The 24,515-nt window shown below is 36.9% G+C and overlaps 1 protein-coding gene across 3 annotated transcripts in view; it reads right to left on the reverse strand.

Annotated features, from left to right (window-relative positions):
* Positions 1-24,504, reverse strand: part of SCLT1 (sodium channel and clathrin linker 1) — a 284,010-nt gene extending 259,506 nt beyond the window's left edge. For 2 of the 3 annotated variants that reach the window (XM_081228387.1, XM_081228385.1), the window contains exon 1: positions 24,240-24,364. In XM_081228387.1, the coding sequence (XP_081084513.1) occupies positions 24,240-24,273 (34 nt within the window). In that variant the 5' untranslated portion in view covers positions 24,274-24,364. Of the gene's footprint in view, positions 1-24,239; positions 24,365-24,413 lie in introns of those variants that run through there. The other variant, XM_081228386.1, reaches the window with a different exon arrangement.
* Between the last annotated feature and the right edge of the window lie 11 nt (positions 24,505-24,515).

Here is a 24,515-nt window from a genome sequence, read left to right on the forward strand (position 1 = left end):
TTACTGAAGTCAAAAAAATATTCTCCACATTTACTTTTTATTCCTGCTACTAGAAGTGAAAAGAGTTGGAAAGATAAGGCTAAACCATTCCTGTTTAGAAGTTAAAATCTGCTGGAATTCTCTTCCAGGACAAACCTCCACACAGAGGAGAAACTGCAGGACAAAGTATCCAAATTAAGCAGGAATGGGCAAGAGACAATGGAAAAGAAGATCCAGAAAAGCTCAGAACTCTCAGCAAGTACAAGGTAATATTTTTATTTGAAGCAAGAAAAGCAACATAAAATAGAACAAAGCACCCAACAAATATACAAACCTCATTCTTTCAAGATCACGTGGAACATTTAAAACTGATAATTTGCTGACAAAAGGGTAAGTCTCTTTTAAGTTTTTGAATATTCAAGTGGGATTTATCTCAGGGATGCGAGGATTTTTCAACATTCACAAATCAATCAATGTGATACATCACATTAACAAACTGAAGAATAAAAGCCATATGTTCATCTCAATAGATGCAGAAAAATCTTTCGACAAAATTCAACAATGATTTATGATAAAAACTCTCCAGAAACCAGCCACAGAGGGAACATACCTCAACAAAATAAAGGTCATATATGACAAACCCACAGCTAACTTCATCCTGAAAGTATTTCCTCTAAGATCAGGAACAAGACAAGGATGCCCACTTTCACCACTTTTATTCAACATAGTTTTGGAAGTCCTAGCCATGGCAATCAGAGAAGAAAAAGAAATAAAAGGAATACAAATTGGAAAAGAAGAAGTAAAACTGTCACTGTTTGCAGATGACATGATACTATACATAGAGAATCCTAAAGATGCCACCAAAAATCTACTAGAGCTAATCAATGAATTTGGTAAAGTTACAGGATACAAAATTAATATACAGAAATCTGTTGCATTTCTGTTGCATTTCTATACATTAAAAACAAAGTATCAGAAAAAGAAATTAAGTAAACAATCCCATTTACCACTGTATCAAAAAGAATAAAATACCCAGGAATAAACCTACCTAAGGAGGCAAAAAAACCTGTATTCTAAAAACTATAAGGCACTGATGAAAGAAATTGAAGACACAAACATATGGAAAGATATACTGTGTTCTTGGATCGGAATAATCAATATTGTTAAAATGTCCATACTACTCAAGGCAATCTACAGATTCAGTGCAATCCCTACCAAAATACCAATGGCACTTTTCATAGACCTAGAACAAATAATTTTAAAGTTTGTATGGAAACACAAATAGCCAAAACAATCTTGAGAAAGAAGAACAGAGGTGGAGGAATCACACTCCCTGACTTCAGACTATACTACAAAGTTACAGTAACCAAAACGGTATTGTACTGGCACAAAAGCATAGATCAATGGAACAGGAGAGCCCAGAAATAAATTCATACACTTATCGTCAATTAATCTATGACAAAGGAGGCAAGACTATGCAATGGATAAAAGACAGTTTCTTCAATAAGTGGTGCTGGGAAAACTGGACAGCTACATGTAAAAGAAGGAAATTAGAACATCTTTAACACCATATACAAAAATAAACTCAAAATGGTTTAAAGACCTAAATGTAACAGTGAAAGCCATAAAACTCCTAGAGGAAAACAAAGGCAGAACATTCTTTGACATAAATTTCAGCAATATTTTTTTGGATCCTTCTCCTCAGGCAAAGGAAATAAAACCAAAAATAAACAAATAGGACCTAACCAAACTTAAAAGCTTTGCACAGCAAAGGAAACCGTCAACAAAATGAAAAGACAGCCTATTTAATGAAATATTTGCAAATGATATGTCTGATAAGGGAATAATATCCAACATATATAAACAGCTCATACAACTCAACATCAAAAATACAAATAACCTGATTAAAAAGGGGGCATAAGTAGTGAACAGACATTTTTCCAAAGAGGAAATGTAGATGGCCAATAGGCACATGAAAAGATGCTCAACATCACTAATTATCAGGGAAATGCAAATAAAAACCACATTGAGATATCATCTCACACCTGTCAGAATGGTTATCATCAAAAAGAACATACATAACAAATGTTGGCCAGGATGTGGAGAAAAAGGAACACTTGTACACTGTTGGTGGAAATGTAAATTGGTGCAGTCACTGTTAAAAACAGTATGAACGTTTTGCAAAAAAACTAAAAATTGAACTACCATATGACCCAGCAATTCCACTCCTGGGTATATATCTTATAAAAATAAAAACACTAATTCGAAAAGATACATGCACTCCAATTCATAGCATGCATTATTTTTTTAAAAATTTTATTGGGGTATAATTGATTTACAATGTTGTGTTAGTTTCAGGTGTACATATAGCATGCATTATTAGCAATTGCCAAAATATGGAAGCAACCTAAGTGTCCATCAACAGATGAATGGATAAGGAAGATAGAATACAACTCAGCCATAAAAAGAAGGAAATTTTGCCATTTGCAGCAACATGGATGGGCTTGGAGGGCATTATGCTTAGTGAAATAAGTCAGACACCGAAAGACAAATACTGCATGATATCACTTATATGTGGAATCTAAAAAAATACAACAAACTAGTGAACATAACCTAAAAGAAGCATACTCACAGATATAGAGAACAAACTAGTGGCTACCAGTGGGGAGAGTGAAGAGGGGAGGGCAATATTGGGGTAGGGGAGTAAGAGGTACAATTATTAGGTATAAGCTACAGGGGTATATTGTACAACATGGGAAATACAGCCAATACTTTATAATAACTATAAATAGAGTATAACCTTTAAAAATTGTGAAGCACTAAAAATTGTACACCGGTAACTTATATAACACTGCACAGCAACTATACTTCAATAAAAAAAGAAGAAAAACTAAACATTAAAATAAATAAATAAATAAGAGTAAGTCTCAACAACTTTCAAAAGACTGAAGCTGAAGAGGAGAATATACCACTCTAAAATATGCCTCTTTGTCATAAGGACTATGTTAGGCTGGTAATTTTTAAGAAACAGCAGAATAGAAAAAGCTCTGAAAACTGAGTAGAAGTTACCATTTTGTAAAAGACATTTACATTTATAAGGGAAAACTCCATTTGTAAGCATGTCTCCCTCTCTATACCAGAAAGAGAAAGATGACTCTAAATCGCTAGAAACTCTTTATGAATAGAGAAGGTAATGACTTAAATGTGCTTAACAACTTTACTCCTGTTTACTGTGATTTTCCTGGTAATCTCTCATCTCTTCTTTTGTCTTTATCTGAAGATGTTATTTAAGATTGTAGCTTGGGCCATTTGAAGGAGTTTTTCTCAGTTTTCCTGGATGTCTAATCTATACAGAAGGTAAATATGTTATTAAACTTGTTTGTTTTTCTCCTATTAGTCTGTCTTTTACTATAGGAGGTCACAGGCAACAACCTAGAAGGGTAGAGGAAAATCATTTTTGCTCCCCTGCAAAGCCAAAGAGGGCCTATTACCTGATAATAGCACAGTTAGGCTAGAATGAAGAACCAAAAACTACAGGAAAAATCTCTATAATGTAAGAAATTACTTTTCAATAACCTATTGGTCTCAGGATGAATTACAAGACAAATTTAAAAGTATTTTGAACTCGATGATAGTGAAAATGCTATACCTCAAAACTTCTTAAAGAGGAAAAAGCCCCTGCATGGCAAAGAAAACTATCAATAAAATGAAAAGGCAACCTACTGAATGGGAGAAAATAATTGCAAATCATATATCTGAAACGGGGAACAGATCTAAAATAAACAACTCACACAACTCAATAGCGAAAAAACAAACAACTTGATTAAAAAATGGGCAGAAGACCTGAATAGACATTTTTCCAAAGAAGACATACAGATGGCCAATGGACACATGAAAAGATACTCAACATCATTAATCATCAGGAAAACGCAAATCAAAACCACAACAAGATATCACCTCATTCCCGTTAGAATGGCTATTATCAAAAAGACAAGAAATAACAAGTGTTGGTGAGGACGTGGAGATGGGTACTGTTTGTAGAAATATAAACTGGTGCAACTACTATGAAAAACAGTATGTAGGTTTTGGTTCTTCAAAAAACTAAAAACATAATTCACATGACCCACCAATTCCACTTCTGAGTATTTATCTAAAGAAAATTAAAACACTAATTTGAAAAGATATGTACCCCCATGTTCACTGCAGCATTATTTATAATAGCCAAGATATGGAAACAACCTAAACATCCATTGTTGGATGAGTAGATAAAGAAATTGTGGTATATATACAATGGAATGTTACTCAGCCATAAAAAAAGAATGAAATCTTGCCATTTGTGACAATATGGGTGGACCCCGAGAGCATGATGCTAAGTGAAATAAATAACAGAGAAAGACAAATATCATATTAAAAGAGAGAAACCAAGGTCACTGATACAGGGAACAGATTGGTGGTTTCAAGAAGTGGAGGATGGGGGCAGGGAGAGGCAGGGAAAAATGGATGAACTGGTTCTTTTTTTAAAAAAATAAATTGAATAAATCTTTTAAAAAGAAAAAAGATATGAAACATTCTTGAAAGCAATGAAAGAAAAATAAATCAATTGAAATATATTCCTCCTTGCTCATCATCAAAAGCCACAATATTATTAAAATGTCAATTCTTCTTAAATTGATTTAAAGATCCAGTACAATTCCAATAAAAGCCATTGTGTAGATAAGGACAAACTTGTTTTAAACATTGCATTGAGTAGTCTAGACAACACTGATGAAGAAGTTGATGAACTCACACTTCCCAATTTCAAGATTTACTAGAAAGCTAAAATAATCAAGAGAGCATGGTATTTGAAACAAACAGACACAAAGATAGACAGAACAGACAGAGTCCACTAGTACCCTATGCAAATTCAGACAACTTGACCTTGGTCAAAGGAATAAAGGCACATTAATACAGAAAGTACAGACTTTTAGTCTTTAGTCATCACCAACAAATGATGAAGGTACAAATCGATGACCATAAGAAAATAAAGACACAAACTCTGCACCTTAGACATAAATTCATTCAAAATCATTCATTGTCTTAAATACAGAGTACAGAACTATAAAAATTATAGTGGAAAACTTGGGAGAAAATCCACATGAGTTCTAGTTTTGATAATTAGTTTTCATATCCAACACAAAAAGCACAATCCATGAAAGAAAAAATATTGATAATGTGGACTTTATTAAATTTAAACTATTTACTCTATGAAGGACAATGTTCAAAGAATGGAAAGACAAGCACCTGACTACGAGAATATATTTTCAAAACACATAACTGAAGAAAGATTTGCATGCAAAATATTCAAAGAACTAGAAAAAATCCACAATAAGAAAAACATACCAAATTAAAACAAATATGGCAATATGAGTAGACACCTTACAGAATAATATATACAGATGGGAAATAAGCATGTATAAGTTGATCAACATTGGGAAATCATTGGAAAATGATAAGCATTGTGCGTTGGGGAAAAGCAAATTAAAATAATGAAATATAGGGACATATGTATACATATGGCTGATTCACTTTGGTGTGTAACAGAAACTAACACAGCGTTGTGAAGCAATTATACTCCAATAAAGATCTATTTTAAAAAAATAACAATGAGATGCCCTACCCATAAAACTAAGATAAAAAATATAATAAAATACAGGTGGAAATGCAACAAGAATAGATAATACTGGGCTTCCCTGGTGGCGCAGTGGTTGAGAGTCTGCCTGCCGATGCAGGGGACACGGGTTCGTGCCCCGGTCCGGGAAGATCCCACATGCCGCGGACCGGCTGGGACCGTGAGCCATGGCCGCTGAGCCTGCGTGTGCGGAGCCTGGGCCGCGCAACGGGAGAGGCCACAACAGTGAGAGGCCCGCGTACCGCAAAAAAAAAAAAAAAAAAAAGGATAGCTAATATTTTGTGAAAGAAGAACCAGGGCAGGGGGACTTGTTCTACCAGCTATCAAGATTTATCATAAAACTATAGGCATTTAGACTCTGTGATAGTCATATAAGGATAAAATTGACCAATGGAAGAGAATCCAGGATCCAGAAGTATACCCATGTATATATGAGCACTTGAATTGTGATCAAAGGGGCACTCCAGAGCAGTGAGGGGAGAAGGACAATCTTTTTGTAAGTGGTTCTAGGTCAGCTGGATATGCTCATGGAAAAGAAGAAAACGTCACCCATAAAAATCAATTTTATGTGAAATGAAGATCTGTGAATGCCAAAACAATAAATTCTAAAAGAGAAAAAAAAAGGTCTTTAAAGCCTTATGATAGGGAAAGATTTTTTTAATCAAAACACAAATAGCACTAATCATAAAAGAAAAAATGACAAACTGGACTACATTAAAATTAAGAACTTCTGTTCAACAAAAAGAGACTGTTAAGAGAGTAAAAATGCAAGCCACAAACATGGAGAAGATATCTCCAACACCTATAACTGACAAAGGGCTTATTTCTAGAATATACAAAGAACTTCTATCAGTTAAAAGGCAGGCAATCCTATAAACAAAGTGGTAAAAAGACTTAATTAGTATTTCACAAAAAGGTTATCCAGGTGCCCAAAAAACATAGAAAAGCTGTCAACCTCATTAGACACCAGGAAAACACAAATTAAAATTACAATAAAATAAAGAGCTAAAACTAAAAGACAAATGCTGGTGACAACATGGAATAAAGAAAACTCCCATACACTGCTGGTGGGAGTGTAAATTAGTAGAATTTTAAACACATATTTAATTCCTAGGAATATACCCAACCAAAATGTGTGCACTTGAGCTCCAAGGGCCATGACAAAAAATGTTGGTAACAGCATTATTCTCAATGGCCCCCAAACTGGAAACAACTGCAAGTAACTATCAAAAGAAGAATAGATAAAAGTGATAAATTTATAAACTAGAATATTCTATAGCAATGAAAATGAACGTACTACATCTACATGCAAGAGTATGAATAAATCTCAAAAACATAATATTAAATAAAAGAAGCCAAACACAGAAGGACGCATGGTTTACGATTCCATTTATATAACTTTCAAACACAGACAAAACAGTTTTTACAGTGTAAAATTAAAGATATTAGTTATATTTGATTATCTTTGGGGAGGAGGACATGGGTATGATCACAAGAGGGCTTCTGGGGTGCTAGCAATGTTCTATTTGTTGACCTGGGTTATGGTTATATGAGTTTTGAGCTTTGTAATAATTCTCTTAGCTTTATATTTGTTTTCTCTACTTTCTTCATGTTACACATTAGCAAATATACATATATATGCACATATATATTAACTATATATACAAATAAATAAATAAATATAAAATTACACAGACAAAATGCATACATTCTACACTGTTAACGTCAGATAACAGTTTCTTCCTTGAAAGCACACATAATTTGGTGGAGAAATATGACATATATGTGATTCTGATAAAGGAATAATTATAAAGTATTAATAATTTAAATCATTTTTAACTTTGAGTTTAAAAGGAATTATTCCTTTTTTTATTGTTACCCTCAGAACTTTTAAGAGAGTTACCTGACACATAGCACTAAAATTAGGATCTAGTTTCTGCTTATTACTCTTCTCTCACAGTCTCAAAAGGAGGTTGCAATAAGACCAGGGATATAATAATTCCAGTACAAACTACTTCTTTTTTTTCCTGATAGGGTTTTAAATAAGAAAAAACACTAAATCTGATGTCTCAGTAAATAAAATAGGTTAAGAAGTCAATTGTGTATTAATGAGAAAACAATCTTCATAGACTGACTTTAATCTGGAAGAAATTTTACTATAACTTAAATCTACCATTTCCTTCATTGAACAAGCACTTATCTCATTGTTTAATTTGCATTTTCTGGATTATTGATGAGATTGACATTTTCATATTTTTAGTAGCTCTTCAGGTTTTATTTTTTGTAAATGACCTATCATATTCTTTACCATTTTTCTATTAGTGTGAATGTATTTTTGTTTGTGAAAACTTTTTAAATTGTGAATGGTAATCAACTCTTCGTTATATTTATTATAAATATATTCTCCTTTCTTGTGGCTGGGCTAGTCATTATATTGATGATGTTTCTTGTGATATCCAAGTTTTTATTTCTAATGTTGTCTATTCATATATGTTTTCCTTTCAGTCAAAAATGTTTGTCTCTTTAAGAAATCTTCTATGATCCTGAGATCAAAAAGACACCCTCTTAAATTTTTTTCTGAAAGTTTAAAGAGAATTTATTCCTTCAATCAATCTGGAGATAATTTTTCTATATGGTGTGAGAAAGATATCTTTATTATTTTTTCTCTCCCATTTGGATACCCAATTGTCGTAGCACCATTTGTTGAACAGCCTATCCTTTCCCACTGATTTGTGTTGCCTGTTCTTTCAGATAACAAATGTCTGGAGATGTATGTGTTTGTTTCTGTGCTAACTGATCTATGTACTTACCTTTCTGCCAATATAATATTGATTTAATAATTGGATATTTATAATCAGTCTTAATAGCTGGTAAAATAAAATTTCCCACCTTGATGCTCTTTAAAACTCTTTTGGCTACTCCTAGCTCATCAACATAGATTTTAGAACCATGTTTTCAAATCTAGGTTTGGGATTGCATTGAATCTACCCATTAATTTGTGGGAAAATTGACATGTTTACTATATTGAGTGCTCTAATTCATAAATTTGATATGTTGCTCCATTAATCTAGTTCTTCTATTATGTACTGAATAATTTTCTAATGCTAACTACCCTTCCACTGGTGGGATGAACCCAGTATGAAGATGACTGTATGTATATTATATATCTATGCACACACAAACACACACATGAACTTATATTCATTGATGGATTCAATTTATTAATATTTTATTTAGGATTTTAGTTTCTGTGTGCATAAGTAAAACATGCCTATAATTTTCTTTCTGCAAGTGTCTTTGCTGGGTGGTAAAGAAGATAGATACTGGGTTCAAACTAGACTGCCTGGGTTCAAATCCCAGCCCAATTACTTATTAGTTATGAGATAACCTTGAAACTGTGGTGGCACTTATCCAGGAGGTTTTTATCTATGGTTATTGAACAGATGGGTATGAGAACTGTAAAATCAAACTCAGGATAAGGTATTACCAGGCATGTGTGACAGAAAAGCAGGGGCATAATCACATTAAGATTACTTACAAGAGAACAGATGAACCAATGGGAAACTGTTACAGCCTATGTAAGGAAGTAGTAAAAACAAACTGGGAAGGAGTTAAGGAAATGGAAGAAAATGAAGGGTTCAAAGAATAGGGGTCTCAATGAGGTCAAAGAAAAGTTATAGTGGGAGTAAGATATTTGTGTTTAAGATTTCAAAAGTTGGGCAAATTTAATAGGACTTCTGCTTATGCTCAAGATAAAGTAAAATGGTCCACTTTCCCATGTGACACACCAAAAAAAACAAACAAATGAAACAATGGTTTTCCAGGCAAACACACATCAGACACTGATAATGACAGACACAAAACAAATGAAGTGAGCCCTGTGATTGTCCCACCTTACTGACTGGAGCAACATTTCTGGCCACAGGAAAAGGAGGGAAAATGCAGGCAGAGATCAGCAAATCCTCTGAGCTAAGGAGATGAAGCTGAGACTCAGTGGAAACCAAGTAAACTAGAGTTGGAAGGACAATCAATAGGAGAGAAAGCTGTACAGAGACAGAACTCCATATATATAAGATCTAGGAAGGGTCTGTCTTGCATAAACAAAAGAGTACTAACCCTTTATTAAAGCAATTGAATTTACAGTTTGAAATATTTCCCACAAAGAAAGCTCTAGATCCAGTTGGCTTCACTGGTAAATTCTACCAAACATTTAAGGAAGAAATAATACCAATTCTACACAAAGGTCTTCCAGAAAACTGAAGAGGACAAAATATTTTCCAAGTAATTCTGAGGCCAGCATTACTTGATACCAAAACCAGACAAAGACATTAGAAAAAACATTTTTTTTTAAAGGCTTCATGGGACTTCCCTGGTGGTCCAGTGGGTAAGACTCTGCGTTCCCAAGGCAGGGGGCCCAGGTTCGATCCCCGGTTGGGGAACTAAGAGTCCACATGCTATGGCGCGGCCAAAAAATTTTTTTTAAAAAGGTGTTATGTACGCAGATGTTAAGATTTTAAATAAACTTTTTAGATAATCAAATTCAACAATGTATAAAAAAGATAATACATTAGGACTAAGAAGAGTTTATCTCAAAAAGGCAGGTTTGGGCTTCCCTGGTGGCGCAGTGGTTGGGAGTCCGCCTGCCGATGCAGGGGACACGGGTTCGTGCCCCGGTCTGGGAGGATCCCGCGTGCCGCGGAGCGGCTGGGCCCGTGAGCCATGGCCGATGGGCCTGCGCGTCCGGAGCCTGTGCTCCGCAACGGGAGAGGCCACAACACTGAGAGGCCCGCGTACCACAAAAAAAAAAAAAAAAAAAAAAAAAAAAAAAAAGGCAGGTTTAACATTGAAAAGTAATCTATATAAATCACCCTATTAAAAAACTAAAAATGGAAAAAACATCTGATCATCTCAATAAATGCAGAAAAAGCATTTGGAAAAATAATCCAACACTCATTCTGATAAAAACTCTCAGAAAACTGGGAATAGAAATGAATATCCTCAACCTAATAAGAACATCTATGAAAAAACTACAGTTAGCATCATATTTAATTTTGAAAAACAGATGCTTTCTCCCTAAAATCAGCAACAACACAAGGATGTCCACTCCAACCATTTCCATTCAACAATGTACTCAAGGTTCTAGCCAGTGCAATAAAGCAAGAAAATGAAATGAAAGGCATCCAAAGTGGAAAGGCAGAAGTAAAACCATCTTCATTTACAGATGAAAAGATTGTCAATGCAGAAAACCTGATGGACTCTATAAAAAACCTACTAGAACAAGTGAGCTTTGAAAGATGGTAGTGTAAAATAAAATACACATACACACACACACACGCACAAAAAGTATTTCTATATACTAGCAATGATAATTCAGAAATTGAAAGTAAAAGAATAATACCATTTGCAACGGTATCAAAAACAGCAATACATAGGGATAAATCTGACAAAATATGTGCAAAACCTATATACTAAAAATTATAAAATATTACTAAGAAAAAATTAAAGAAGAGCTATATCAATTGAGAGATATATTTTTTCATTTGTCAGAGGACTCAATATCATTAAATGAATCTACACAAATTGATCAAAGTCAATACAATGCCTATCAAAATCCCAGCACCTTTTTTTGTAGAAATTGACAACCTGATTCTCAAATGTATATGGAAGTGCAAAGGACCTATGATAGTCAAAACAACTGTGAAAAAGAACAAATCTGAAAGGCCAACACTATCTGACTTACTATAAAACTGTAATAATCAAGAGAGTGGGATACTGGTTTCCAGATAATCAACAGAACAGAACAAAACAGAAATGGATCTACACAAATATGTACAACTGATTTTTAACAAAGATGCAAAGGTAATTTAATGGAGAAAGGATAGTCTTTTTAAAAGGGCATCCATATACAAAAAAAAATGAACCTTGACCTTTACCTTACATCTTGTACAAAATTTAACTCAAAATGTTTCATAGATTTGAATGTAAAACCTAAAACTACAAAACTTCTGGAAGACCACATAGAAGATAACCTTTGTAGCCTTGAGTAAGGCAAAGATTTCTTAGATATGACACAACCATAAAAGAACAAATTGATGAACTGAACTTCATCAAAATTAAAAACTTTTGCTCTGTGAAAGAAACTCTTAAGAGAATGAAAACAAAGAAAAAAAAAGGATCCATCCCTACTGGTTATAACACCCACTAGAAGAATGAATTATTCACTCCTTAGTTTGATATACAAGTCCCTCTTTTTTTTTTTCAAGCAGAGGAAACACAATTACTTTTTTTTCTTTTTAACATCTTTACTGGAGTACAAATGCTTTACAATGGTCTGTTAGTTTCTGCTTTATAACAAAGTGAATCAGCTACACATATACATATGTTACCATATCTCTTCCCTCTTGCACCCATCCTCTCCCCCCCATCCCACCACGCTAGGTGGTCACAAAGCACAAAGCTGATCTCCCTGTGCTATGCGGCTGCTTCGCACTAGCTATCTATTTTACTTTTGGAAGTGTATATATGTCCATGCTACTCCCTCACTTTGTCGCAGCTTACCCTTCCCCCTCCCCATATCCTCAAGTCCATTCTCTAGTAGGTCTGTGTCTTTATTCCCGTCTTGCCCATAGATTCTTCATGACCTTCTTTTTTCCTTTTTTTAGATTCCATACATATGTGTGAGCATACAGTATTTGTTTTTCTCTTTCTGACTTACTTCACTCTGTATGACAGACTCTAGGTCCACCCACCTCACTACAAATAACTCAATTTTGTTTCTTTTTATGGCTGAGTAATATTCCATTGTATATATGTGCCACATCTTCTTTATCCATTCATCTGTTGATGGACACTTAGGTTGCTTCCATTTCCTGGCTATTGTAAATAGAGCTGCAATGAACATTTTGGTACATGAATCTTTTTGAATTATGGTTTTCTCAGGGTATATGCCCAGTAGTAGAATTACTGGGTCATGTGGTAGCTCTATTTTTAATTTTTTAAGGAACCTCCATGCTGCTCTCCATAGTGGCTGTATCAATTTACATTCCCACCAACAGTGAAAGAGGGTTCCCTTTTCTCCACACCCTCTCCAGCATTTATTGCTTGTAGATTTTTTGATGATGGCCATTCTGACTGGTGTGAGATGATATCTCACTGTAGTTTTGATTTGCATTTCTCTAATGATTAATGATGCTGAGCATTCTTTCATGTGTTTGTTGGCAATCTGTATATCTTCTTTGGAGAAATGTCTCTTTAGGTCTTCTGCCCATTTTTGGATTGGGTTGTTTGTTTTTTTGATATTGAGCTGCATGAGTTGCTTGTAAATTTTGGAGATTAATCGTTTGTCAGTTGCTTCATTTGCAAATATTTTCTCCCATTCTGAGGGTTGTTTTTTCGTCTTGTTTATGGTTTCCTTTGCTGTGGAAAAGCTTTTAAGTTTCAATAGGTCGCATTTGTTTATTTTTGTTTTTATTTACATCTCTCTAGGAGGTGGGTCAAAAAGGATCATGCTGTGATTTATGTCATAAAGTGTTCTGCCTATGTTTTCCTATAAGAGTTTTATAGTGTTTGGCCTTACATTTAGGTTTTTAATCCATTTTGAGGTTATTTTTGTGTATGGTGTTAGGGAGTGCTCTAATTTCATACTTTTACATGTACCTGTCCAGTTTTCCCAGCACTACTTACAGAAATACACAGGATCATGAGAGATTACTACAAGCAATGATATGCCAATAAAATGGACAACCTGGAAGAAATGGACAAATTCTTAGAAATGCACAACCTGCCAAGACTGAATCAGGAAGAAATAGAAAATATGAACAGACCAATCACAAGCACTGAAATTGAAATTGTGATTTAAAATCTTCCAACAAACAAAAGCCCAGGACCAGATGGCTTCACAGGTGAATTCTATCAAACATTTAGAGAACAGCTTACACCTATCCTTCTCAAACTCTTCCAAAACACAGCAGAGGGAGGAACACTCCCAAACTCATTCTACGAGGCCACCATCACCCTGATGCCAAAACCAGACAAAGATGTCACCAAGAAAGAAAACTACAGACCAATATCGCCGATGAACACAGATGCAAAAATCCTCAACAAAATACTAGCAAACAGAATCCAACAGCACATTAAAAGGATCATACACCATGATCAAGTGGGGTTTATTCCAGGAATGCAAGGATTCTTCAATATATGCAAATCAATCAACGTGATACACCATATTAACAAATTGAAGGAGAAAAACCATATGATCATCTCAATAGATGCAGAGAAAGCTTTTGACAAAATTCAACACCCATTTATGATAAAAAACACTCCAGAAAGTAGGCATAGAGGGAAATTTCCTCAACATAATAAAGGCCATATATGACAAACCCACAGACAACATCGTCCTCATTGTGAAAAACTGAAACCATTTCCACTAAGATCAGGAACAAGACAAGGCTGCCCACTCTCACCACTCTTATTCAACTTAGTTTTGGAAGTTTTAGCCAGAGCAATCAGAGAAGAAAAGGAAATAAAAGTAATCCAAATTGGAAAAGAAGAAGTAAAGCTGTCACTGTTTGCAGATGACATGATACTATACATAGAGAATCCTAAAGATGCTACCAGAAAACTACTAGAGCTAATCAATGACTTTGGTAAAGTACCAGGATACAAAATTAATGCACAGAAATCTCTGGCATTCCTGTACACTAATGATGAAAAATCTGAAAGTGAAATCAAGAAAACACTCCCATTTACCACTGCAACAAAAAGAATAAAATATCTAGGAATAAACCTACCTAAGGAGACAAAAGACCTGTATGCAGAAAATTATAAGACACTGATGAAAGAAATTAAAGATGATACAAATAGATGGAGAGATATACCATGCTCCTGGATTGGAATAATCAATATTGTGAAAATGACTCTACTACCCAAAGCAATCTACAGATTCAATGCAATCCCTATGAAACTATCACTGGCATTTTTCACAGAAATAGAACAAAAAGTTTCACAATTTGTATGAAAACACAAAAGACCCTGAATAGCCAAAGAAATCTTGAGAAAGAAAAACGGAGCTGGAGGAATCAGGCTCCCTGACTTAAGACTATACTACAAAGCTACTGTAAGCAAGACAGTAGACTCGACGAGGGGAAGACAGTGGAAGAGTAAGAGGCGGAGATCACCTTCCTCCCCACAGATACATCAGAAATACAGCTACACGTGGGACAACTCCTACAGAACACCTACTGAACGCTGGCAGAAGACCTCAGACCTCCCAAAAGGCAAGAAAGTCCCCACATACCTGGGTAGTGCAGAAGAAAAAAGAATAAACAGAGACAAAAGGATAGGGACGGGACCTGCACCAGTGGGAGGGAGCTGTGAAGGAGGAAAGGTTTCCACACACTAGGATGCCCCTTCGCGGGCAGAGACTGCTGGTGGCAGAGGGGGAAAGCTTCGGAGCTGTGGAGGAGAGCACAGCAACAGGAGGGCAGAGGGCAAAGCGAGAGATTCCCGCACAGAGGATCAGTGCCAACCCGCACTCACCAGCACAAGAGGCTTTTCTGCTCACCCACCGGGGTGGGCAGGGCTGGGAGCTGCGGCTCAGGCCTTGGTTGGAGCGCAGGCAAAGGACTGGGGCTGGCGGCGTGAACAAAGCCTGCAGGGGATTAATGCACCACGGCTAGCCGAGAGGGAGTCTGGGGAAAAGTCTGGACCTGCCGAAGAGGCAAGAGACTTTTTCTTCCCTCTTTGTTTCCTGGTGCACGTGGAAACGGGATTAAGAGCACTGCTTAAAAGAGCTCCAGAGATGGGCGCGAGCCAGGGCTAAAAGCGCAGACCCCAGAGACGGGCATGAGATGCTAAGGCTGCTGTTACCGCCACAAAGAAGCCTGAGTGAGAGCACAGGTCACTATCCACACCCCCCTTCGGGGAGCCTGTGCAGCCCACCACTGCCGGGGTCCCGTGATCCAGGGACGGCTTCCCCGGGAGAGTGCACGGCGCGCCTCGGGCTAGTACAACGTCACGCTGGCTTTTGCTGCCATAGGCTCACCCCACACTCCGTACCCCTCCGTCTCCCCGGGCTGAGTAAGCCAGAGTCCCCGAAGCAGCTGCTCCTTTAACCCCGTCCTGTCTGAGGGAAGAACAGACGCCCTCTGGCAACCTACACACAGAGGCAGGGCCAAATCCAAAGCTGAGCCCCGGGAGCTGTGCAAACAAAGAAGAGAAAGGGAAATCTCTCCCAGCAGCCTGAGAAGTGGAGGATTAAAGCTCCACAATCAACTTGATGTACCCTGCATTGGTGGAATACCTGAACAGAAAACAAATCATCCCAAATTTAGGAGGTGGACTTTGAGAGCAAGATTTATTATTTTTTCCCTTTTCCTCTTTTTTGTGAGTGTGTATGTGTATGCTTCTGTGTGATTTTGTCTGTACAGGTTTACTTTCACCATTTGTCCTAGTGTCCTATCCGTCCGTTTTTTTGTGGGGTTTTTTTTCTTTAAAAAATTTTTTTTTTCTTAATAATTATTTTTTATTTTATGACTTTATTTTCTTGTATTTTATTTTACTTTATCTTCTTTCTTTCTTTCGTTCCTTCCTTCCTTCCCTCCTTCCTCCCTCCCTCCCTTTCTTCCTTCCTTCCTCCCTCCCTCTCCTCTCTCTCTCTCCCTCTCTCTCTCTTTCTTCCCTTCTTTCTTTTTCTTTCTTTCTTTATGTTTTATCTCCCTTTTATTCTGAGCCATGTGGATGAAACGCTCTTGGTGTGGCAGCCAGGAGTCAGTGCCAAGCCTCTGAGGTGGGAGAACCAACTTCAGGACACTGATCCACTAGAGACCTCCCAGCTCCACATAGTATCGAATGGTGAAAATCTCCCAGAGATCTCCATCTCAACACCAACACCCAGCTTCACTCACCGAGCAGCAAGCTACAGTGCTAGAAACCCTATGCCAAACAACTAGCAAGAAAGGAACACGACCCCGCCCATTAGCAGAGAGGCTGCCTAAAATCATAATAAGTCCACAGACACCCCAAAACACACCACTAGATGTGGACCTGCCCAGCAGAAAGACAAGGTCCAGCCTCATCCACCAGAACACAGGCACTAGTCCCCTCCACCAGCAAGCCTACACAACCCACTGAACCAACTTTAGCCACTGGGGACAGACACCAAAAAAAACAGGAACTACGAACCTGCAGCCTGCAAAAAGAAGACCCCAAACACAGTAAGATAAGCAAAATAAGAAGACAGAAAAACACACAGCAGGAGAAGGAGCAAGATAAAACCCCACCAGACCTAACAAATGAAGAGGAAATAGGCAGTCTACCTGAAAATTCAGAATAATGATAGTAAAGATGATCCAAAATCTTGGAAATAGAATAGACAAAATGCAAGAAACATTTAACAAGGACCTAGAAGAACTATAGATGAAACAAGCAACGATGACCAACACAATACATGAAATTAAAAATACTCTAGAAGGGATCAAGAGCAGAATAACTGAGGCAGAAGAAAGGATAAGTGACCTGGAAGATAAAACAGTGGAAATAACTACTGCACAGCAGAATAAAGAAAAAAGAATGAAAAGAACTGAGTACAGTCTCAGAGACCTCTGGGACAACATTAAACACACCAACATTCAAATTATAGGGGTTCCAGAAGAAGAAGAGAAAAAGAAAGGGACTGAGAAAATATTTGAAGAGATTATAGTTGAAAACTTCCCTAATATGGGAAATGAAATAGTTAATCAAGTCCACAAAGCACACAGAGTCCCATACAGGATAAATGCAAGGAGAAATATGCCAAGACACATATTAATCAAACTGTCAAAAATTAAACACAAAGAAATCATATTAAAAGCATCAAGGGAAAAACAACAAATAACACACAAGGGAATCCCCATAAGGTTAACAGCTGATCTTTCAGCAGAAACTCTGCAAGACAGAAGGGACTGGCAGGACGTATTTAAAGTGATGAAGGAGAAAAACCTACAACCAAGATTATTCTACCCAGCAAGGATCTCATTCAGATTTAATGGAGAAATTAAAACCTTTACAGACAAGGAAAAGCTGAGAGAGTTCAGCACCACCAAACCACCTTTACAACAAATGCTAAAGGAACTTCTCTAGGCAAGAAACACAACAGAAGGAATATACCTAAAATAACGAACCCAAAGCAATTAAGGAAATGGGAATAGGAACATACATATCAATAATTACCTTAAATGTAAATGGACTAAATGCTCCCACCAAAAGACACAGATTGGCTGAATGGATACAAAAACAAGACCCATATATATGCTGTCTACAAGAGACCCACTTCAGACCTAGAGACACATACAAATTGAAAGTAAGGGGATGGAAAAAGATATTCCATGCAAATAGAAATCAAAAGAAAGCTGGAGTAGCAATTCTCATATCAGACAAAATAGACTTTAAAATACAGACTATTAGAAGAGACAAAGAAGGACACTACATAATGATCAAGGGATCGATCCAAGAAGAAGATATAACAATTGTAAATATTTATGCACCCAACATAGGAGCACCTCAATACATAAGGCAAATACTAACAGCCATAAAAGGGGAAATCGACAGTAACACAATCATAGTAGGGGACTTTAACACCCCACTTTCACCAATGGACAGATCATCCAAAATGAAAATAAATAAGGAAACACAAGCTTTAAATGATACATTAAACAAGATGGACTTAATTAATATTTATAGAACATTCCATCCAAAAACAACAGAATACACATTTTTCTCAAGTGCTCATGGAACATTCTCCAGCATAGATCATATCTTGGGTCACAAATCAAGCCTTGGTAAATTTAAGAAAATTGAAATTGTATCAAGCATCCTTTCCAACCACAATGCTATGAGACTAGATATCAAATACAGGAAAAGATCTGTAAAAGATACAAACACATGGACGCTAAACAATACACTTCTTGATAACGAAGTGATCACTGAAGAAATCAAAGAGAAATCAAAAAATTCCTAGAAACAAATGACAATGGAGACACAACGACCCAAAACCTATGGGATGCAGCAAAAGTAGTTCTAAGAAGGAAGTTTACAGCAATACAATCCTACCTTAAGAAACAGGAAACATATCGAATAAACAACCTAACCTTGCACCTAAAGCAATTAGAGAAAGAAGAACAAAATAACCCCAAAGTTAGCAGAAGGAAAGAAATCATAAAGATCAGATCAGAAATAAATGAAAAAGAAATGAAGGAAACCATAGCAAAGATCAATAAAACTAAAAGCTGGTTCTTTGGGAAGATAAACACAATTGATAAACCATTAGCCAGACTCATCAAGGAAAAAAGGGAGAAGACTCAAATCAATAGAATTAGAAATGAAAAAGGAGAAGTAACAACTGACACTGCAGAAATACAAAAGATCATGAGAGATTACTACAAGCAACTCTATGAGAATAAAATGGACAACCTGGAAAAAATGGACAAATTCTTAGAACTGCATAACCTGCTAAGACTGAATCAGGAACAAATAGAAAATATGAACAGACCAATCACAAGCTCTGAAATTGAAACCGTGATTAAAAATATTCCAACAAACAACTTCCCAGGCGAATTCGATCAAACATTTAGAGAAGAGCTAACACCCATCCTTCTCAAACTCTTCCAAAATATAGCAGAGGGAGGAACACTCCCAAACTCATTCTACGAGGCCACCATCACCCTTATACCAAAACCAGGCAAGGATGTCACAAAGAAAGAAAACTACAGGCCAATATCACTGATGAACATAGATGCAAAAATCCTCAACAAAAAACTAGCAAACAGAATCCAACACCACATTAAAAGGATCATACACCATGATCAAGTGGGGTTTATTCCAGGAATGCAAGGATTCTTCAATATATGCAAATCAATCAACGTGACACACCATATTAACAAATTGAAGGAGATAAACCATATGACCATCGCAATATATGCAGAGAAAGCTTTTGACAAAATTCAACACTCACTTATGATAAAAACCCTGCAGAAAGTAGGCATAGAGGGAACTTTCCTCAACATAATAAAGGCCATATATGACAAACCCACAGACAACATCCTCCTCAATGGTGAAAAACTGAAAGCATTTCCACTAAGATCAGGAACAAGACAAGGTTGACCACTGTCACCACTATTATTCAACATAGTTTTGGAAGTTTTAGCCACAGCAATCAGAGAAGAAAAGGAAATAAAATGAATCCAAATCGGAAAAGAAGCAGTAAAGCTGTCACTGTTTGCAGATGACATGATACTATACATCGAGAATCCTAAAGATGCTACCAGAAAACTACTAGAGCTAATCAATGAATTTGGTAAAGTAGCAGGATACAACATTAATGCACAGAAATCTCTGGCATTCCTTTACACTAATGATGAAAACTCTGAAAGTGAAATCAAGAAAACACTCCCATTTACCATTGCAACAAAAAGAATAAAATATCTAGGAATAAACCTACCTAAGGAAACAAAAGACCTGTATGCAGGAAATTATAAGACACTGATGAAAGAAATTAAAGATGATACAAATAGATGGAGAGATATACCATGTTCTTGAATTGGAAGAATCAGCATTGTGAAAAGGACTCTACTACCCAAAGCAATCTACAGATTCAATGCAATCCCTATCAAACTACCACTGGCATTTTTCACAGAACTAAAACAAAAAATTTCAGAATTTGTATGGAAACACAAAAGACCCCGAATAGCCAAAGCAATCTTGAGAACGAAAAACGGAGCTGGAGGAATTAGGCTCTCTGACTGCAGACTATACTACAAAGCTACAGTATCAAGACAGTATGGTACTGGCACAGAAACAGAAAGATAGATCAATGGAACAGGATAGAAAGCCCAGAGATAAACCCACGCACATATGGTCACCTTATCTTTGATAAAGGAGGCAGGAATGTACAGTGGTGAAAGGACAGCCTCTTCAATAACTGGTGCTGGGAAAACTGGACAGATACATGTAAAAGTATGAGATTAGATCACTCCCTAACACCATACACAAAAATAAGCTCAAAATGGATTAAAGACCTAAATGTAAGCCCAGAAACTATCAAATTCTTAGAAGAAAACACAGGCAGAACAATCTATGACATAAATCACAGCAAGATTCTTTGTTACCCACCTCCTAGAGAAATGGAAATAAAAACAAAAATAAACAAATGGGACCTAATGAAACTTCAAAGCTTTTGCACAGCAAAGGAAACCATAAACTAGACCAAAAGACAACCCTCAGAATGGGAGAAAATATTTGCAAATGAAGCAATTGACAAAGGATTAATCTCCAAAATTTATAAGCAGTTCATGCAGCTCAATAACAAAAGAACAAACAACCCAATCCAAAAATGGGCCGAAGACCTAAATAGACATTTCTCCAAAGAAGATATACAGACTGCCAACAAGCACTTGAAAGAATGCTCAACATCATTAATCATTAGAGAAATGCAAGTCAAAACTACAATGAGATATCATCTCACACTAGTCAGAATGGCCATCATCAAAAAATCTACAAACAATAAATGCTGGAGAGGGTGTGGAGAAAAGGGAACACTAACACACTGCTGGTGGGAATGTGAATTTGTACAGCCATTATGGAGAACAGTATGGAGGTACCTTAAAAAACTACAAATAGAACTACCATATGACCCAGTAATCCCACTACTGGGCATATACCCTGAGCAAACCATAATTCAATCCTGTACCACAATGTTCATTGCAGCTCTATTTACAATAGCCCGGAGATGAAAACAACTTAAGTGTCCATCATCGGATGAATGGATAAAGAAGATGTGGCACATATATACAATGGAATATTACTCAGGCATAAAAAGAAACGAAATTGAGCTATTTGTAATGAGGTGGATGGACCTAGAGTCTGTCATACAGAGTGAAGTAAGTCAGAAAGAGAAAGACAAATACCGTATGCTAACACATATATATGGAATTTAAGAAAAAAAAATGTCATGAAGATCCTAGTGGTAAGACAGGAATAAAGACACAGACCTACTAGAGAATGGACTTGAGGATACGGGGAGGGGGAAGGGTAAGCTGTGACAAAACGAGAGAGTGGCACGGACATATATACACTACCAAACGTAAAATAGATAGCTAGTGGGAAGCAGCCGCATAGCACAGGGAGATCAGCTCGGTGCTCTGTGACCACCTAGAGGGGTGGGATAGGGAGGGAGGGAGGGAGGGAGACGCAAGAGGGAAGAGATATGGGAACATATGTATATGTATAACTGATTCACTTTGTTGTAAAGCAAAAACTGATACACCATTGTAAAGCAATTATACTCCAATAAAGATGTTAAAAAAAAAAAAAAGACAGTATGGTAGTGGCACAAAAACAGAAATATAGATCAATGGAACAGGATAGAAAGCCCAGAGATAAACCCACGCACATATGGTCGCCTTATCTTTGACAAAGGAGGCAAGAATATACAAGTCCCTCTTTGAACAGGTCTCTAAGGACTATCAGGTCTCCCTTCTCCGATGGAGGTAGAGGAATGGTGTAATACAAATATGCTAGGACAAATGAAAGGAGGCCCAAAATCAACAGAAGGCAATGAAGAGAAGGTCAGAGGTAAGTGGGAGAAGGGCAAGCTTTCTACATTTACCTGAACTGGTGTTCAGCTGGTCAACTAATGGGGTCACCCACCAGCTATACCTGGCATGTGAGGTCCAGTTAAAGGAAAAAAGGGGAGGTTCATAGTCGTCTAACACTCATTCTCATCTCTTCATGCAAACCCTACCATTCCATGCTCCAATTTCCTGAATAAGCAGTTATTTCAAGCCTCCAAGCCTTTGCTTCTTCTGCTCCCTCTGTCTGAGGATTCCCTTTTTCCATGCCCTTGTCTTCTGGTGAACTCATTTTTCAAGAAATAATTTACTATGCTTCTATCGTTCTCTCTGGTATTTGGACTTCAGTTTTATTTAAGAATTGTGGCTGGTGAATTCCTCTAAAACTCATAGTTTATGAATGCCTCAGGAACTCTCCCCACCCCAACCAAACTACTCAACACTAATTCTTGTCCCACACCACTCAGATGGTGGCCAGCTAGTCCTCCTTATGGGATAAGGGATATTCCCACTTGAAACCTAAGAAATAATGCTAATGTTATAGTATCATTTTAATGTCATTAATGATTTTAGATAATATAAACTGTGCACTTAAAATGTGCTAGACACCATGCTAAGTGCTTTATTTGCATCATCTCATTTAATCCTCACAACAATCCCATGAGGGTTATTGTGCTATTATACCCATTTTACAAATGAAAAAATTGAGGTATAGAGAAGCTAAGTAACTTGCCCAAGGTCAAAGACCTAGAAAGAGAGCTAAAATATGGGCCCAGACAGACTGAATCCAGAGGCTGAGTTCTCAACCACTGGTCTATGATGCTTCCAAAATGGAATGTACCACTTTTTTCCTACTTTCTCCATTGCTCAAGCAAGCCAAAAACCTAAGTTGCCCTGTACCTCTTCCTTCCAAATCCCTTCATCTCCAATCTCACTGAACCTATCTTAGTTCACTTCTTACTTGGATAATGACAACAATTGCCTAACTGCACTCTGCTATAATGCATGTTCCTCATAACAGCCAACTGGGCTTTTCAAATAAATCACAATCTGATCGGGTTACTCTCAACTGAATTCCTTTCAGTGATTCCTATAACCTGTGCAATGGTTCAAACTCCTGAACACACAGCAGACAAGGTTCTTTACTATCTAGCCAAATTCTCTCCTTTCAGCTCCATTTGCCATTTCCCTATATACATCATATTCCATTCAAACCAACCTTCTTAAAAGTTTCTAACAAAGCATATTCCTAATCCCTTCAATGTTGTAAATATTGTTCTACTCGACTACACAGTTCTTTATTTAGTAAATTTATATTACTGCTTCAAGTTTCAGCCCAAATGGCGCCTTCCTTGACCACAGTAAATTATAACCGTGTAATAGTTAATATTTGTTTAGCACTATGTCAGATACTATTCTAAATCCTCTACATATTTTAACGGTCATTTAATCATTTGAACAACCCTGTGAGGAAATTGAGGCAAAGAGCTGGCAGTTGCTGCCACTTCCGTGTATTTATGGAATTTATATACTTCTCTCCTCAAATTAAATTCTTGAGGGTAGAACAGTCCCCCTCATCTTTGTAATAGCTATGCTGGTATAGCGCCTGGCACATAATAGAAACAGGAGGAGCTCAATGAACATCTTTTAAACAATTGGCCAGAGCTGTGTCTCTAGGTTCTAACTGCAGACTTGGAAACTCTTCCTTGCCATTAGCCCTCTAATTTCTCCAGAGCATGCGAGGAGCATGAGTAGCAGAGTAGAGTAGCAGAGTCCCACATAAGCTTAAGGAACCTAACAGTATTTACTAAACGGTTCTGCTGAAATGTATACATATCCTCATATATACCATCAAGCTTTTTCTGCAGCTGTCTTCTTTTAAGTTTTTACAAATTTCCATGCACCCAACAGGCATTCAGAAAATACTAGTCAACAATGACGACATTAAACATTACATATAAGAATTCTAGATAAAGGAATGTGGAGCTTACTCTGATCTCGCAGAAAGTCGATTTCTGTGGCCATTTAGATACAATTTGTTTGATGCTTTCACCACCTTTACTTTTCTTAAAAAGACACAAAGCTCGCTGTGAGGGAAAACAAATCTAAAGCAACGCTTCGGAGGTTGTCTACCACTTGAGCGGTGTAATCTGCATCCTACTCACGTGGCGCCAACAGCCCCGCCGCACCTCCTTCTCCCGAGTCCCAGCCGAGTCCCTCGTTCAAGCGAGACACAAGATTTCAGGTTTGCTGGGGACCCGCCAAGT

Source organism: Mesoplodon bidens, assembly GCF_964165515.1.
Source record: "Mesoplodon bidens genome assembly, chromosome: 1".
NCBI classification, from domain to species: Eukaryota; Metazoa; Chordata; class Mammalia; order Artiodactyla; family Ziphiidae; genus Mesoplodon; species Mesoplodon bidens.